This window comes from Rattus norvegicus, chromosome 4 (assembly GCF_036323735.1).
Source record: "Rattus norvegicus strain BN/NHsdMcwi chromosome 4, GRCr8, whole genome shotgun sequence".
Taxonomy (NCBI): Eukaryota; Metazoa; Chordata; class Mammalia; order Rodentia; family Muridae; genus Rattus; species Rattus norvegicus.
Genome location: NC_086022.1, coordinates 18,316,444 through 18,334,824, shown reverse-complemented (window position 1 = coordinate 18,334,824; position 18,381 = coordinate 18,316,444). Strand labels below are relative to the sequence as shown.

At 35.5% G+C, this 18,381-nt stretch overlaps 1 protein-coding gene across 1 annotated transcript in view; it reads right to left on the bottom strand.

The window, feature by feature from the left end:
• Cd36l1 (CD36 molecule like 1) overlaps nucleotides 1-18,019 on the bottom strand; it is a 41,058-nt gene extending 23,039 nt beyond the window's left edge. Inside the window, exons 1-4 of the mRNA NM_001109218.2 lie at nucleotides 17,893-18,019; nucleotides 11,173-11,266; nucleotides 10,491-10,702; nucleotides 1,766-1,926 (exon numbers count right to left, since the gene is read on the bottom strand). Coding sequence (NP_001102688.2) covers nucleotides 1,766-1,926; nucleotides 10,491-10,610 — 281 coding nt within the window. The 5' untranslated portion in view covers nucleotides 10,611-10,702; nucleotides 11,173-11,266; nucleotides 17,893-18,019. The remainder of the gene's footprint in view (nucleotides 1-1,765; nucleotides 1,927-10,490; nucleotides 10,703-11,172; nucleotides 11,267-17,892) is intronic.
• Nucleotides 18,020-18,381: the final 362 nt, after the last annotated feature.

The window sequence follows — 18,381 nt, the reverse complement described above, 5'->3', positions numbered from 1 at the left end:
GCCATGTGTACTCTTTGTTTGGTGGCTTAGTCCCTGGGAGCTCTAGGGTGTCTGGGTGGTTGGTATTGTTGTTCAAATTTTAAAATAAAAAAATGGATGTCTTTGGATATATTTGTTAACAATTTCAAGAGAAATAGCCTTCTGCACATGCTTACATGATGCCTTCATTACTATTCTTGCCAAAGAAAACATAAAATTTAAAAGGTAAAATATCTAGAAGGAATTATAGTATCAGAATTATTATAGATTGAGATATAATTATGATATTAGACCATGCAATTTTATGCTTCGATCATATCTTATAATGACAATTAATGCCTCATCTATATCATTTTAACAGTCATTGGCCAAACCAACCGGTGCTTCTGTTTTAGGGGGCATATTTTCCAACATCTTCAATTTAAAATGGATTCAAGTATCATCAAAGGCATGTATATCATACTCTCACCTAACACACAGAATACCTCCATATAGTAAACTTTTTTTGAGATTTCTTAAATCTGATTCTTCTTCCTTTGTTTGAGGCAACTAGGCCAGCTAAAGAAATTCCAGTTTGATGAAGTCTTGAGACTAGAAGTATACTTCATCAAGGATAGTTTGAAGTTGCCATACAAGAAGAGCTTGCTGTAAATCCTATTCCTTCCCAGCTTTCTCTGTTGCCTTAAGAAGCAAAACACACACACACACACACACACACACACACACACACACACACACACACACACACACATATATATATATAATCTATCCTTTTATAGTTCTGTACAGAAATAGGTTATGTTATAGGCATAAATCCTATAGTAGAATAGTTTGTTTCAAGTGCCTTTGACTACTCTAAAAGTGGAAAAGAAGAGGGTTTATAATTTAAATATAAAAAAGTATATGTAGAAATATGACTACCAGCTCCTATCTATCTCTATATGAATGTTGACAACATTTGGTGGTATCATTTTGTGCCCCCCTCCTCTTCTTCTTCTTCCTCGTCCTCTTCCTTCCTTCCTCCTCCTCGTCTCCTTCTCCTTTTGCTTCTTCCACTTTCTTTTTCTTCCAACAAAAGGTGCTGAATTATTATTTCCCCTAGATGCACATATTTCAAATTTTATTTATAACTTTATTAAATAAACTATTAAAATACTTGAAAGTATAACAGAGTGAAACATTGTAAGCTTTAAATTGCTATTTAAATGTCAATGCATATCTGACTTCGACACTTAGCAGGGGCTGCAGCTATGCACAATCATTTCATTTCTGTGGTTCTCAACACTGAACTCATATCTGATTTCCACAAAGGAGTTTGAAATAACCAGGTAGAGTCCGTTCCATCCACTTGTTGTAGCAGTTGATGGGTGTTACGGTTGTTTCTGGCCTAGAAGCCAAACCAGGATAATCACAGAAGTAAGATACCTGTTTCCTTCTAAGATGTTCATCATGTATTCATAAATCTCTCAGTATGCCAACTGGACATTTTGGAACATGACTCAAGTGTCAAACAAACCATCCATAAAGTTTTTAGTAGGGGAGCTACTTAGTAGCTTTAAACTTGCAATAAATTCTACAGCTCTTTTTGATATAATATATGGTAACATTTGGGTAGCATATATTGGTAGAACCTAAATCTGTAGACTAGGATCCTTTACTTGTAGGGAAAACATTTTGATGTAAATTTTGTTGGCAAGATTAAGTGCACTTCAATGCCATGGAATTCCTTAGGAGGAAGCGTTCTCAGAAACAGAGTGAGACCACTACTCCTGAAGAGCCCACTCACCTGTATGTGTAAGGACCTCTCTGTTTAACCTTGATCTTGCTGCTATTCTTTGCCACTTCCTCTGGGTTTTGCACGTCAAAGATCCAAAACTGTCTGTACACAGTGGTGCCCGTTTTCACCCAGTTTTTGAAAGCAATGGTTCCTTCTTCAAGGACAACTTCCTGCAAAAAGGAAACAAGTTTGGTTTGTTTCTTGTAGTCAACATGGAAACTTCTAGGACCTTGCTATGTTTAGTCAGAATAAAAGGAGCACCTTGTGAGAACTTGTGTAACTTTGTCACACACTTGAAGCAGGAATGCTGTCCACAGAAAGGGTGCTCTCTTGGTTAACGTTTATGAAAAGGATCAGTGTGTAAAGGATGGAGTCATCCTTGTTGCTTTTAAAGTAACCTTTCAAGTGAACCTGTGGCAATATTCCCTTAGTCAACAAAACAGTAAGTTAAGCTACTTCTAAATGTTATCAAACCAAAGATTTTTGCCAGGTGTAATCTTCTAACTCTGAGAATCTGTGTTGGTGAGGCAAAAGATACAAACTGAGAGACAACTTGAGTGCTATTTGTAGCTTTCAACAACGACGACGACAACAGCAACAACGATGACGACAACAGCAGCAACAGCAACAACAATAACAACAACAACAACAACTACAACAACAACAACAACAAAATCCCTTTCTTTCAAAATTGGGCAATTCAAGATATTATAGGTAGTCTTTATTAAATAAAGATCATAAACCTTTGAGGAAGAATTACATAAATATGGATATTTCCTCTTTGGGATCCTGTTCTATAGAACCACTGGGAACCATGTTTGAGGATTGCAGGATTGTGTTTTTACACATAATACAACTCCTTAATCGGTCATTGCATCACTAGTTTTCAAAGAGCAAAATTAAGAAGGGAAGCGTGGTATGGTGTGTGTGTGTGTGTGTGTGTGTGTGTGTGTGTGTGTGTGTGTGTGTGTGTGCATGTACGCGTGTGTGCATGATACACATTAGAAACCATGTATACCAGCAGTGCTGAAAATATGAAACAAGAAAATATACAGCCTCATGACTGGAATGCCTTTTTTTAAGAAACTGCCTCCTGTTTAGGAGCTTTGGGACCAAGTGGAAAGCCACTAAACCCATTAGGGTTCATTGTCTGCAAAGTAAGAGAGTTACCATAGATGCTTGCCCAGCTTCTTTCTAGTGCTTTTACTCTCTGAACAGGAACTCTGTGTAGTCATAGTAGCTACTGCAAACAAAGAGAGCTTATAGCTTCTAATTAAGTAATTTGGGAAGAATGCCCATGTTCAAGAGTGTTTAAGGAGAAGAGGAAGAAACGTATTTCATAGAAAATTAGCCTAAGGGAGTCCATGAACACAAGAACAACCTAACCTACTTTCCTCACCTGGAAATATTAATTCACTGAATGAGTCAGGAAAGGATAGGGAGATATGACATGCTTTTTGAAGTTGAGTCTCCTTGAAAGCACATGACTGGAATAAGTTGCAACTTGGCAAATACTAGCACAGTCTTAGGGAAATTTGCACTATTGGGCCTTATACCAGTCGTCTTTTGGTTCATGCTGTTACTGGTTTCCCTCACATATGCATACCCTGATCACCTGTTTAGTTGGTAGGTGTTAATTGAGTTTCCTCTCTTCGTGAAATGATACTGCTTAAAGCTGGGCATGATGGGATTAGAAAAAGCAAGGCAGAAGGTTAGGATGTCTTTGGAAATGCTTTAGCACTGTAACCCATGCACACAGGAACAAGAGCTGATCATGTGAGGTTCAGATAGCTATTGCTTTTCTATGATAATTTCCTGTAAAAAAGATATGTAGCCAAAATGCTTATTTCCACACTAGCCCAGTATCAGAGCAAAGTTACAGAACTGACTGTACCCAGCTTTATTTAGATAGTGTTTGTGAATATTAAAGCTGAAATCTGTATTGACTTATGTCACAAGACTATGGATCTACAGGTCATAAAATCTTTAAGGCCCAACTTAATAGTTATTGTTACTCAAAAAGCAAAATTATGTCAGTTCTTAGTGAAAATCAGTCAATATACTCTTAGGAGATCAGAAATGACTTCTGACCACACTTATCATTTTGTTCTTTGAACAGAGAAGCTAGTAGACGTTTAGGGTGGGGCACCTATCACTAAAAGACTGAGGTGTGCACTCTAACTTTGACAGTTGTGTGGGTGAGTACTCTTTTAGTACTCTTTTATAATGGCAAAACCTCTTTCATATAACAGTCAATTTTAATGTACTAATTAAAGCTCCCTTCTATTTTCTTCTATTGGAATAAGTGGCACAAACAATTATAAAATTTACCTCATTCACCAAAGACCACGTGAAAACTGAGAGTTTGGTTTAGCACATTCAGTCTATATTGAAACTAGATACTATATTAGAAACTAAATATTATAGATTTGCGTGAGTCTGTGCAGATTATTTAACTTAGTTATATTTTAGTTTCCTTATTGTGTAAAGATAAGACATATTGAGCCATATGAATTTAGCACATTTAAAGGTAAAATATATTCATGGCATTTTAAAAGGGTTTGTTATAACCTCATGAATTATAGCAAATAAAAATGGAATTTGAACAGTGGGAACATAGCAAATAATCAGCAAATGTTTGCTATTGGTATTTTAGAAATAGACTGTACATGTTAGAGGGGAAACTATAACTCATTTCTTCTCATATTGTTCAAAGTCTTAGTTCAAGTATTATCTGTCTGACTAACTAACTACTAACTAACTAACTAACTAACTAACTAAAACACACACACACAGAGTAACTCACACTATTACATGGTACTTTTTCTGTTAATCAATTTATAATTTCATCTTGTCTGCATTAAACTCTTTCTTAAAAGGTAGACTTTTGTCTCCCTCATCATACATCTGATCTATGCAGTACCAGTTCTAAGTAGAACAGTATACTCAGAAGGACAATGACTTTGGTGGGAGTGGCCAACCTTTTCCAGGTTAGATGTGAGGCTCCACTGCACAGGAGGGAATTCTCTCCTGGGACAGTAAATCTAGTCAAATGCCTATCGATGTGGAGGTTGCAGACCCTAACATCTGTGGCTGTTTTGCTAAGTGGACTTGTGCTCTTCCAACTGTGTTCTTAATATTTCACTTCCACGCTCACAGACAAGCACTGTGGAGATGCTTGCCTTTGCAGTGGATGGCGGTTACTGTAGAGACTTTAACTGAGAAAGCACTGAGAATAAGTGAATGTTTCTTGTTGGCTCAGCCTTGAACTAGGCATCTAAAAGGCCCCCTTTAAATCTCAGAGAACATCTCAAAGAAGGGCTAGAAGAAACGTAGCTGCTTGAGGAAGGCAAGGAATGTGGTGGCATGGTATGACTGGTATGGATGCTTTGCTCACAAACTCATCAAAGTTGTTCAGACCTGAATATGATGTGCAGAAAGTTGGACACAGCAGCTTCCATTAGGGATAAGAGGCAGGGTCACTGAATCCCACCTGTAAACAACACTAATTAAACTCTTCTATCCTGTCACCAATAAAGAAATCAGGTAGATGTAGTACTTGAAGAGAAAAGATGTCACCGAGAGATGATAAAGAGGATCATGAGGCGTGAATATGATCGAAATATATTCTATGCATATTGGAAAATATCACAGGGAAACTTTGGTATGCACAACTAATATAAACTTATAAAAGTTCTTACATTTGTGGGTTATATCTGAGAAGTGAAAGAGAATTCATATTATTGGTTACAGTTATGTTAAAAAGAACAAATGGCTTTATTACTAGGTTTAAACCCATTAAATTAGGCTATAATTATTTAAAATATGTATTAAAACATATTGAATTCTATTGGAGCATTGAAATTTAACATTTCAGAGATTCAAAAATTATCCTTTCAGGATTTATATTAGAACTTAATATGGAGGACTGTCATTCAGGTTGAGACGCGAACTATATGACAATAACCTGGCAAAGAAAAAGAAACGTACATGTGCTGAAAGCTGTTTCTAAAGCATGGATTGTGAGCCAAAATGGTGTGTGCTTGCGTGTGGTGTCCTGAGGTCTATCTCAAATATCATTCTTTGGGTTACCTCAACTCCACAGTCCTTTCTGAGGAAAAACTCCCCATCGAGTCAGAGCTCAGTTTAGGCTGTGGGTCAGAACTCCCCAGGAACCCATTTGCCTCTGTTTCTCCATTACTGAGATTTCAAATACGAGCTACCATGGCAGTCCTTAATGTGGGTTCTGGGGATAGAGCTCAGTTCTTCCCATCCCTGTCACGAGTATGGACTAACTGGGTCCTCTCCACAACTTCTAACCATTGTTTCTTTAACATTTATCAGCCAAGAAAAATTTCATTTGATCTTCCCTTAATACCTGTTTTCCTCCTAAATTACACTCTTTTTTCCCCACCTTCTTCATAAAAACCTAAACAAAAACAAAAAACTCTTCTCTCCCTTTCCTGTTTCTCTTTGCCTCCGGCACAAAGTCTTGTAGTACATATTCCTGTTCTTTTCTCTGGACATTCAATCCCTAGAAGGCAGTGGCTTGTCTAGGTTTATCTTTAATTTCCCAGCAGTGATTAAATCTATCTGAACTCTGATCTTTGAGTACAGAGTTATACTTGTGTCAAGCCACTTGCCAAATATCTATGCTTTCACTTCTTTGAATATATATTTCCATCAACAAGCCAACTGGACATCTTATGATAAAGTCCTGTGACTTTCTCCCTTCCCTGATTTAATTCCTTTATCTAAAATTCTAATGCATCCATACTTCAATAGCTTTTGCTGAAGCTTTGCCATTTCAGGCCTTTTGTGATATAGTAGACCTATAGACAATGACATTTCTAGTCCATAAAAACCATCTTTAACTCTCTTCTACAAAGATTTGTGTGAGAAATGCTTATTCTTCTATAGCTTTTGTGTCTTCATTTCATGACCACAGCCATTAAAGGGTCATACTATTCAAGGTTATATTATCTAACCTGTTATATTTACTATTGATTAATTAAGAAAAAATGATATCTTGAGATTATAAAATTGATGAAATATTTCACATTTATGACAATTAGATGGACTTTTTTACATGGGAAAGTCTTAATTATACCACCGGTCTATTGATGGTACTGCTCTCTTAATGCATGTTTCCTTTCATCTTACTGAAAATAATACAGCAACAGTGTTTATCACACCACCAATTCATTATTCTTCATAGTGTTTAAAGCTTCTCAAATCCAAGTACACTCTGTACACCCCTGTTGTTTATTCTAATTTCTCTGTTAAGTTCTCTAACTTTTAATACTTTACAATACACTTTGATCATGTTTTCCTCTCCCCCAACACCAAGTCCTCCAAGATCTTACCCTTATATTCACCACCAAGTCCACCCAATTTCTTTCATTCATTCATTCATTCATTTTCTCTCTCTCAAATGAAAATCAAACACAGAAACATTAACAAAGCAAATTAGACATATAAACCAAAAAAACTAAACCAAGTCATAACAAACAAAAGGTGCACAATAAAACATGGAGTCCATTTTGTGTAGACCAACTACTTCTTGGTCTTGATATGACCTTTCCTGTTGTGTCTATAAATCACTAAAAGTGATACTGCATTGAAGAAACCTGATTTTTTTCCCAGCACATATTGATTGTATAGATTCTTGGTTAGGGGGTGGCAATTTGTGTCCTCTTCTCTTCTCTTTGTTGGCTTTTTGCCGCGTTTGAACTCGTGTAGGTCTTCTGCTTACTATCACAGTCTCTGAGAGTTCATATATACGACTGAAAACACTGCTTCCATGGAGCCAACCACATGACTTCTACAATCTTTTTATCTTTCCTCCATGTTGCTCTGTAGCCTGTCCCTCTTTATTGCATTTAGTTGTAGCCCAAAGCTTTTCTCTGACCATTAATTAATCTTATGGGCTTTTCAAATTATAAGCTTCTTCAAAATCAAAATTTCAGTGCCTTCCTGAATATTCATGACTACTCTCATTTTTTCTTCCTATGTAACATTTAATTTTTCATAATATACAAAATTTAATTCTATGCTCTCAAAGTTTTGTCCATTTTTTCCATAGGACACAAATTTTCTTAGATATTTCTTAAACTTTTTGATTTATTCATGCTACCAATTATTCATGCTACAAAACTGTGCTTTGATACAACTGATTGTCTCAAAGATTACGAAAACTAACTTGGGAAATGAGGCCAACACTCGTGAATATGACATTTGGGCACTGTTAGTTGATACTTTTTCAAACGAATGTGGGTGCCACTGGGCAGGTCAGAAACCCTTTCTCTACTGTTCATTTTGTTCTGGGTAGGTTTCCTTCATTTGTAACCACTATTTTCAAACTCTCTTTTTACGGGTTCTCATTATGAGCTCATATCAAATTATTAAAGATTTGACTCAGAATGATGCTAGCACTCACATGCTACTTAAGAAAGTTTATATGAACAAATTTTGTTGAATGAAGAAAAGATTAACTGATCAGTACCCAGCCATTGTTCTTGTTGGATATCATATTATATCCTAGAAGACTGTGACTTTGTTTTTTCTCCAAAGAATAGTTCCAGTCTATGGGTTAACAGAGACAATAATCTATGATGGTCTGGGTGGAAACCACAAGTAATAAAATAAAAAGACCTGGAGCAGTGGCAGTTCCCTTTCCCCCACCCCACCATCAACCCTGGTGAAGCAAGCCTCTTCTGATCCACCCTTTCCATTTTTTGTAATTTTATATTAATAATACTACCAAGAATGATAATCCTATCAAAAATTGAGTTAAGGATCATATATAATATGTATATATAATAGTGTGTATATTTCAAACCATTTATTGTACAATATAACATGTTTTCCATTAAAGGCAAACATTTGGAAACATGTAAGTGATGACTGTATAATTATTGAACAATGTAGTCTGTGTGTGTGTGTGTGTGTGTGTGTGTGTGTGTGTGTGTGTGTGTAGGAATTCTTACCTTTAATATTCTACACAGAGAGATGACAGGTAAATACTTCAGGGAGAGGGAATATTTCACCTTAAATCCTCAACACTTGTAATGAAACAAGTAAAATGACAACGTAGTAACTTTTATTTGTGAATAACTATATTTGAGGTTTTTTATATTAATTATATTAAGCCAGTGCTCCTGTGAATTCAAATACTGTTTGGTTATATCTTCTTTTTCTTGAATGATCATATTCTTTTTTTTTGTCTGCTGTGTGAGCTCATGCTTAAATTCTACCTGTCTTTAAGAGTATAGATTAAGGAATAATAACAACTACTTAACTACTTGCTCAGTTAGTATTGATTACCCAAACAATTTTTGTACCCATACTATTAAACATTTAAACATTTATTTTAGGGATTCTATCTTCTTAGGCCAGTAAAATATTTCATGCGTCTAGTTTTATTTATTTATTTTTTAATGAAATAGATAGTCAGTTTGTTACCTTAAGCCTAGAGTAAGGGTACTTTATTAAAACAGTATACATAGAGAGACAATTAATAAAGTAATTCCGTTAACTGCTTTGTTGCTTCAGGAACAAGAAGGTTTCTCCCTAATAAACTTGCCCCGATATGACTGAGTGCCAAACATACTGGCTTTATGTTACTGGGTTTTGAGGTTACATCTTGATGAAGGTGATGTAGCCAGAATTAACAAGTAGATAAGAGACTGAATGGTCTTGGCAATAACAGAAGTTTCAGTGCACATTAATACCATTAATCCATTGCTCTGGTTCTCTGCACTATAGTTACTGTCTTTCTAGTTTGTTAGAATCAAACTAACTTGGAAAGTGAGGCCAGTACTCCTGCATTTGGGTACTGTTGTTGATACTTTTTCAAATGAAAATAGGTGCCTCTGGGCAGGGCAGAAACCTTTTCTGTACCATTGACTTAGGTCTGGGTAGGTTTCTTTCATTAGTAACCACTAATTCCAAACTAATGAATTTTCTTCAGGACCACAGCAGAAAGGCTTCCCTTAATAAATCTTCAATTTACTAAAAGGTCTTTGAATTTGAAACACAGAACAATGAACCAAGGAGGGAGAGGATTTTGTACATATTCATATATTTACATCATTTCAATTTGAGTTTATGATCCAATTTATTGATGTTTGCCAAAATGTGTCCTACAGAACATTTTCCCTGAACTTTTGACAAAGTCAAATCTTGAAGAGAGTAAACAGAGACTCTTTATTAGTAATGACAATTATACCTGTTTAAATGATCAATTTTCAGAGCTCCTCATTAAATGTTAGACACTTTTTGACATGCTAACACACATAAGTATGTGCATTTTTCATGATTAACTAAAATGCAACTACTTTTATAAACATACTCTTACAAAATACTCATTTGAATATTTCTATCCAAAAGCACGTCAGTCTACTCCAAAGATGAAGAAAATTGTTTCTACTAAACTACATGATTATAACCTGCAGTTTTATCACATTTGATACATTTAAGATTAATAATATCTTCCAGTCCATATTACATTGTGCTCCTAAGAGTGTATGCGATCATTTTGCACTACATCGTAATGTTTCCCACAGGCTTACACTATCTTGTGGGGTTACAGTGACTCACAGTCACCCTCCTTACTCAAAGCATAAAGTTACCAGGCAACATAGAACAAGCAAGCATTCAGAACAATAACACAGTAACAAGAGACAAGGTAAAAGAATTAAATGGCACAAAAGATTCTCTCAATCATTTTTACCCTTTTGATTGTCTTCTCAATGAGTAGGTCTCCAACCGGCATGAGAATGCCTCCAAACACAGCCAGGACAGCACCAATAACGGCTCCAGTAATGAGCCCACAGTTCCGATCGCAGCCCATTCTCCTCCTCGTGCAGCAGAATCAAGGAAGAGCACTTGCTTCTTGCCAACTCACAGGTACAATTACAATGCTTTCTATGTGGCCTGGTTCAACTATTAGAAAGAGGTCATAAAAAAGAAGCCTGAGTATCAGAACAAAAAGATCAAAGTGCAAAGAATTCATGCAACTGATACAGAACATTTAGCCAACTAACAACAAACAAATCTTTTGGTTTGCTATGACACGCTGGTTTTCTAGGTCCTACTGGTTCTTTTTGTTCACAAAATCCCAATAGAAGCAGAAGCAACATAAAATAGAATGCTCGCTTTTTTTAAATTTTCTGTTTTATATTTTCATCCCAAGGTGATTGACATACTATAATCTTATCTAAGGAAAGCTATATAAACATCCCCATCCTAATACTCCTTACCACAGCATGCATGCTTTTTTATACCTTCACTCCCTATCTAGTTTCTCCACCCAAACAGAACCCTCAATACTCTGCCAGGAATCCTCCTGCAAAACAAGTGTGGCTGGACTGATATGCCTTGTCTACTAAGCCATGGCAGTAGTGGTAACATACCTAATTCATGCATGAACAGCAGTATCTGAGTTGTGTGAGAAATAGTTCATTGAGACTCAGAAAGTTTCAACACTTCGAATCATTTGTAAGCTACCTGTCAAGACACAAAGGCAGAGGAAATGCACATTATCACAAAATATATACTAACATTTTCTTTCATGTCATCATAGCATTAAGGAAAACTACTTGTTTTCCAACTTTTATGCTCATGTCTGACATTTTTGCCATACAGTATGGGAGACATTAAAGAAACTTTTAAAAGTATATGGTTTTTAATCTCATTATCAATGATTTTGACAAAACATAGGTTAAAGGATTTGAAGATGCACACACACACACACACACACACACACACATATATATATACATATATATATATACATATATATATATGTATATATATAATGTCAATGCTCTCAAATACAGTAGTATTGCTTTGTATACTCCATGTGGTCAGTTTAATTTGTGACATCTTATTTTATGTGGCTACTGAATACATTGAAAGGAAGCAATTTACAGAACCACTGAATTCTGCTGCAACAAAACTAATAAAATCGTGTCTTCTTCATCAATGCTTGAAGACGAAGTTGGGTTTCAGTGACAGCTTTATGATGTGTTTTGCCATTCATAGTGTGGTATACCTGTGGTTTGCACTTTGTAACAGTTTTGTTTTACATCAAAACACCTGCTGCCAAGAGGAACACAGATGTCAACAGAACCAAGAAAAGATAAGGCACACAGAGAGCACTTATAAAACACTCTGTGTACGACTATAAGCCTTTCTCAAAAATGGAGAAGCATAACAGTCCAGACCCTTTCTTGGCAACTGTACTCCCCCTGTAATCCCTGGGGCTTCCCTTTACTTAGGCCTACTCTCTTCATGCAACTGGAAGGTCTGAGGCATTTCCTGAAACAATCTTTCAGGTACCCAAAGGACTGGAGAGGAGGCTGGACTTCTTCCAGCTGTAAAGGAAGAACTCATACCTATGAGGCAGAAATCAAACAGAAGGATCCAGCAGCCAGCACAAATAAAAGGTTGGAGATTAAATAAACCTGACCTTTCTGCACCCTTCTCAGAGGCCATAAAGAACTACTCAGTCACTCCCTATCTTGACTTTACTAATGTTTCAAAATCAGATCTAAAGTGAAAGTGGCAACTTAATATGTGAGTAGCAGAAATGGTATTCACCCCCCCTTTTTTTGGTCATTTTCTAAGTTGTTGCCTGCGAGATCAAACTGGGAATGCACAGCAAGGCCTTCACACCCAGAGACATTTGTCCCCGACATACTTCATATCTGCCTAACGCTTCTTAGAGAAGTTGAAGAGAACCTCTTTAGGAAAGTGGGGTCCATGATCTTAGAACTGGGACAGGAAATCCTGTGTGTTCTAGAAGTTTGGTAGATACAAATTAATTAGATCTAAGTCAAGGCACATACTGAGTCATTTCATTTGGGAAGTTGTTTAATGTTGATATGAACATCATTAAAATTTTTTATTTGGGGCCGGGAGATGGCACAGTGCATGAGCCCAATTGCTGCCAAGTTTGATATGTTGATTGGCATTTACAAGGCAAAAATAGAGAATTAAACCCTGAAAGTTTTACACACGCTCACACACACACACACACACACACACACACACACACAGAGATTTTAATAAATGCTAGAAATTATTCAGTAAGGTGATTTACAATTCTGACAAGTAGAGCATAAAGTGACCTTAAAATTAGAATAATATCTCTTCTGAACTTGATATGCACCTGTGAATTGTGAGTATGCCATTTCTACATTTTTTTCTTATTGAATATTCCTATGTATGTCAGCAAAGAGTTTAGACAAGAAATGCAAAGTTTAAACAGCATCTACTGGAGCACCCAAGAAACAGAGCCTGTTCTCCATTGCCAAGAAATCAATCATGAAACATGTACATGAGAATAGCAATTAGCAGATAGAGGAGGGTATGGTTTGAGTTGTGTCTGCTTCAATTGTACATATCCTACTGATATTGAGTCAGACTTCTTAGAAAACAAGAGTATCAAGAAATATATTTAGTTAGAGTATGATGTTAAACCTTGATATAAGCATTTATCTAACATTCTTTCAACAATGTGCTGATATTTGACAGGATGGAGGAAGTTAGCTTGTCCATTGGCTCATGTTTTTAATGACTGAGTCACGATCATTCCATCATGTCATGGAAAGTGTCTGGGTTTCCCCTAAAATAGGAAAGATCTTTTTTACTAGGTTCCACTGATTATCATTTATTTAGTCCCTTAAAATTATGAGGAAGGAGGGATTTTTAGTGTGATCTTGGCTGGTTTTTCATACATGACTAAATCTGAAGGTGTTTCATTACCCTGAGGACATAGATGCTCAGGTTAGCTCATTCTTGTCAGCAGCTTGTCCATCCAAACTTATCTTCAGAGAAATGTACAGTCTTTTTAACTCCTGTCTATCAATTTAGCTATTAAGGATCACATAATTTGGATCTGAGAAGTTTACATTTTCTCAATAGCACAGCTGCTCATATTTTACATTGTCTATTTTCTAACGTTACATTAATTTTGCTAATATTCTATAGTGAAGATATTATTTGCAATCAAACTTTCCTGCTTAAAGTATTGAAATTTAGAAATCAAAGAGTAATCAGTACCAGAGAATTGTTTGAACTAATCTAAAAGAGGAGAGGGACTCAGATGGCCTATTTTAAAATGTCACCAGCTACAAATCTGTCAGCTGCTATCTCTTATTCAGTGCATAAAATACATATAGATTCGTTTTTCAGAACTTCATAGTGACTTCTATATGGTAAGTTGTATTACTATTATTATTATTATTATTATTATTATTATTATTGTTATTGTTATTATTATTTTCCCGGTTGGCAGAAGTACTCCTATTGTGAACTTTGAAGCACAGTCTCCTTCCTTTACATGGGAAACTTAGTAGAACCCAATAGATTGGTCAAAGCCTGAGGTAGGATGAACTATAAGCAGCCTCCCAGCTAAGTAGGCCGAACAGCAGAGGAAATTCCCCGGAGGAATCTCTAATTATTCCCACGTGTGTTTCAAACTGTGTTCCCTCAGAAACTCCACCTAGAAAAGGCATGGCCCACAGGTAACGTTTGCTGACATGTGAACATCGAATATGAAAATGTCTCAGAGTCAGACTGGGGCATGGGTTCTATCTTTTCCTCCATCACCCAACAGCTAAAAATTTTTATTCTACATATAAAGCTCCTCCCACTTCTTAGCATTGGAAACCAGGCCATAGAACTCTGTTGAAATTGTTATCTTTTCATACACTATCTTCCTTACCCGAGAAAAGAGCAGCACTTACCCATGATAACCTAATGTGGAAATACAACTAGGGGTAACTTAGTGAATAAATTGAATTTACGTTAAATGTGAGTACAGGACTTTTTCAAAATAAATTGATTATGTCCTTTTCACACATTTACTCTCCACCCTGTCTATTGGTATTTACAAAGCCATGATTCTATAAAGACAATATATACATTTAAGAATAGATTCATAGTAAGGTGTAAATGTAATTTTTATTTGCCAGATGTAATTGTCATCTCAGAGGCCTAATTGAATAAGTTTACCCTTTCTAGCTCTTTCTGAATTCTGGCTGGCTGGTTTAACTCAGCTTTCCAGGCCAAAACTCTTTTCAAGACTGACTGATTCAAAATGGCTTCTCTCAGCTTGTAGCTGAATTTCTCTGCTTAGCCTCAAACTAACTCTGGCAATCTGTTCTCATCTTCCCTTTATCATTCTTTGGCTCCTTCTCTCTTCACCTACAACTTTTTTCTTTAAAACTATCCCAGTAAAAGTGACTCTGAATTCCATGAACTGAACTGCCAAGAACTTTCTACTGCAGGGCCTCTCAACTCATTGATACAATGGAACTGATTGACTTTCAGAACCCAGAGTTTCTGCAAGCCTCTGTCTCCTGAGTGCTGGGATTGAAGGCATTTACCTAAGTGCCTGGACCTAAGCTTTTTTTTTTTTTTATGTTAAACTTGCCCTATCCCTGGCTGGTCTTGAACTCCTTGAACCCAAGAGAGCTGCTTGTCTCCTGGGATTAAAGATGTGTCTGTAATTGCAGCCAGATCACACAGATATAGGAGGAATTTGCATATGATCTCTTGCTAAAGCAGCCATGTTGCTGGATTAAAACTTCTCTATGGGAAGGTGTTCAGTTATCTGATAGTACTTGATCGTACTAGAACAAAAGGCCTAAGGCCAATGTTTATAAAATTATGTGTGGACATAGAACTCCTTGGTTTAATAGCCCGTATGATTCAGTTTAGAGAAGGGCTAAAACATAGAAGGTAAGAATTATGATCTTGCTTTCAGCTGTGCCTCACAGCGGCTTTCAAATATCACTTCAGGATTCAAGGGCTCTGCAGAAAACTTGTAAGTATCTTGATAAGGTGACCTCCAAATTCTCATCCAATTCAAGTCATCAGCATCCTGTCTTACTCACATGTCCATTTGCATCCTAATAGATTATATGTGGGTGACATTTACAGCAAATAATAAATAAATCAATAAACAGGTATTTGTAGTGTCAATAAATCATTTCACTTAATTAAACTTATTGAATTACAATAAAAACTTGTCTTGGGGATAACCTTATGTAATTAATAGATTGTATTACACATATAATGGCCCAAATCCTTCAAAGCTAAGTCTATCTTTTAGAGGCTTAACTTGGAATTACTGTAGGTTTGAACTGATTCCTTTTGACAAATTGGCTTAAACGTAACAGCAGGAAAATTTCATTAGTGAGCAACGAACTCCAAGAACATCCAATGGAAGATCCAAGAAGTATCATCTGCTTCCCTAAGCCTGAGAATCAATTTTTATAACTTCTGTAAACTGTGTCCCCAAATTGTTAACAATGAATACAGCTAGGAATTAATTGGATTCTGTCTGATTCAACCTTAGAAATTAAGTGAAACTATATATGTGAGCCATTTGTACAAATATTTATTTGAACCTAGGTAGCATTAGTATTTCTTTCTTTGCTCTAAATTCTAGTTAGAATATTACTGCAAGGTTTTCAGGGTTTAAAATCTGAAGTTAGGAAATATGTATTCAGTTGTGAATTTTTTGCAAATTATTTTTTATTCTATTTTCTCTGAGTATGACATAGATTAAGAAAGATTACAAGTGTGCAATGAAATCAAACACTATAAGAAGTTAAATTTTGCACACAATGAGTTTGAAGCATTATGCAATATTATTTTAAGCAACTTTAATGTAGTAATGACTAATTTCATGTTGCCCAATAATGTAATTTGGAAAACTGTAGTAAATGTGGTTATATAAAAATTACATAAATATTTTCAAGTTTCAATAGTGTCTGGTTTGTACACATTGCGTGTGTAATATTAAATTTTTGTTCAGTGGTGAGAGAGCCACTCCATCAGATCATGAAACTTGAAATTTCTAGTAAACTAACTATAAAGTCTTGGATTAAATCACAAAGCAGTAAAATAATTGGTTCCTTCAGAAAATAGCAAAATAGGCAAAAAAGAAAGACAAAACTTTCAAATTTAGAGAAAATAATCATAAGTTTCACTAATGGTAAGAGCATCAACTGTGACTTTCAAAATGAATTCCAAAGTTGTGGGTACACTCTGTACAAATGCCCCATCCACTGTTAACTTTATTGCTTTCCCCAGGGTGCCCTGATATCTGTTAATCTGAATCTGGTTTATTGTTCTGGCTCAATAATGATTTTGGTAGAAAGGCTTCTTTTTTTTTAATATTGTTCATTTATATACTCTAAAAGACTCTTGGAAAATCAACTAGTAATTTTTTTTGAGAATTTCATTTTTACTTATTGACAAAGCAATATGTCCTATAAGATTTTCTTAGAATTTTCAAAAGAAATTTACAGCTTAAAATTACCTATGAAAGAACTGGAAAGTCCTGGGATCCTTCTATGTTCAAAAACTAACTTACTAATATTTGAAGCAATTTTTTTTAATTTTCAAAGGCATTCATTTACTTTTATTTTTACATTTGAGGTGCATACTGACTTACACTAATTAAATTACAGTCGTCTTTTGAAATAATCCACTTTTTGGGTAATAAAATAACTTTGTTCATTAAAGAAAAGTGTTTGGTAAATGTATATGTAATACCCTCCTCCCTTCTAACTGTGTAGAGAAAAATCAAGTTTACCCAAAATTGTCCATGGACACTTCAACAAGCTTTTGACACAGAACAGCAGCAAGCGTGTTAATAAAATTCATTCAAGACAGTGTTGCCATAAGATTTACAAATCATTTGTATATTAATCTCACTGTTTCAATACTCATTAAAAATATTCTTCATCATATTTTAATATAAAATCATGTTTAAATAGAGAAATTTGAATAAAACTCAACTGGCCTATAAATCATTTTAAATATTAACAAATGAGTGTTGGAAAATACACATGATATCAAAACGCATAAATTAAAATATCACTGGTCACTAAACACAATTTTAATACTATCCAGCAAAAATGTAGGAAGATCTGTAAAAAGCAAATATAACAATTCAAATAAAGCCTAGAGTGTGTACAAAAGCAATGGATTAACTTTTTCATTTTAACATTTTTCATAAGAAGTGTTTTAAAATATTATCATTTCCTATCAGTGTAAAAGTAGAAAAACTAATATTTTTTTATGTAAAGAGGGAAAAATCCCACACAACTTACCTTTGAAAAGCTAGGAAACCATTCACCACTTGTTCCATACATTTCAGAAGGCGGCTGTGAAGAAGAAAAGGTCCTCAATAGAAAACCCCTACCCTGTTCTCCTCACTACTTATGTGTGGGAGAGTTGAAATGAGCTTTTAAAAAAAATTCAGTGTCAGAGGCCAGTTTGTGGTTTGTTGCTAACAGAATTGAAAAAGAGAAAAGAAAAAAAAGCCACACTACACTGCTAGTTTAGCTCATAGGGGTCTATTTCTGGTGAAGACCCATTATCTATATCTGAAATACTCAGCAGTCTTTTTTTAAGGCCATGTTCCCATCCAAGTAAGTCAGAGGCCAGGGAACCAAGGGAACTAAGTGGGCCACCCCTTAGATGCTTTTTTTCAAATGTAATCATTATTCCAGATGCTGGGCTGCAGCAAAGGGGAAGTAAATTAGGGAACTGTTGATCTGTCACAATTAAGCTTGCAAATCTCAGATCATAAAGTGCAA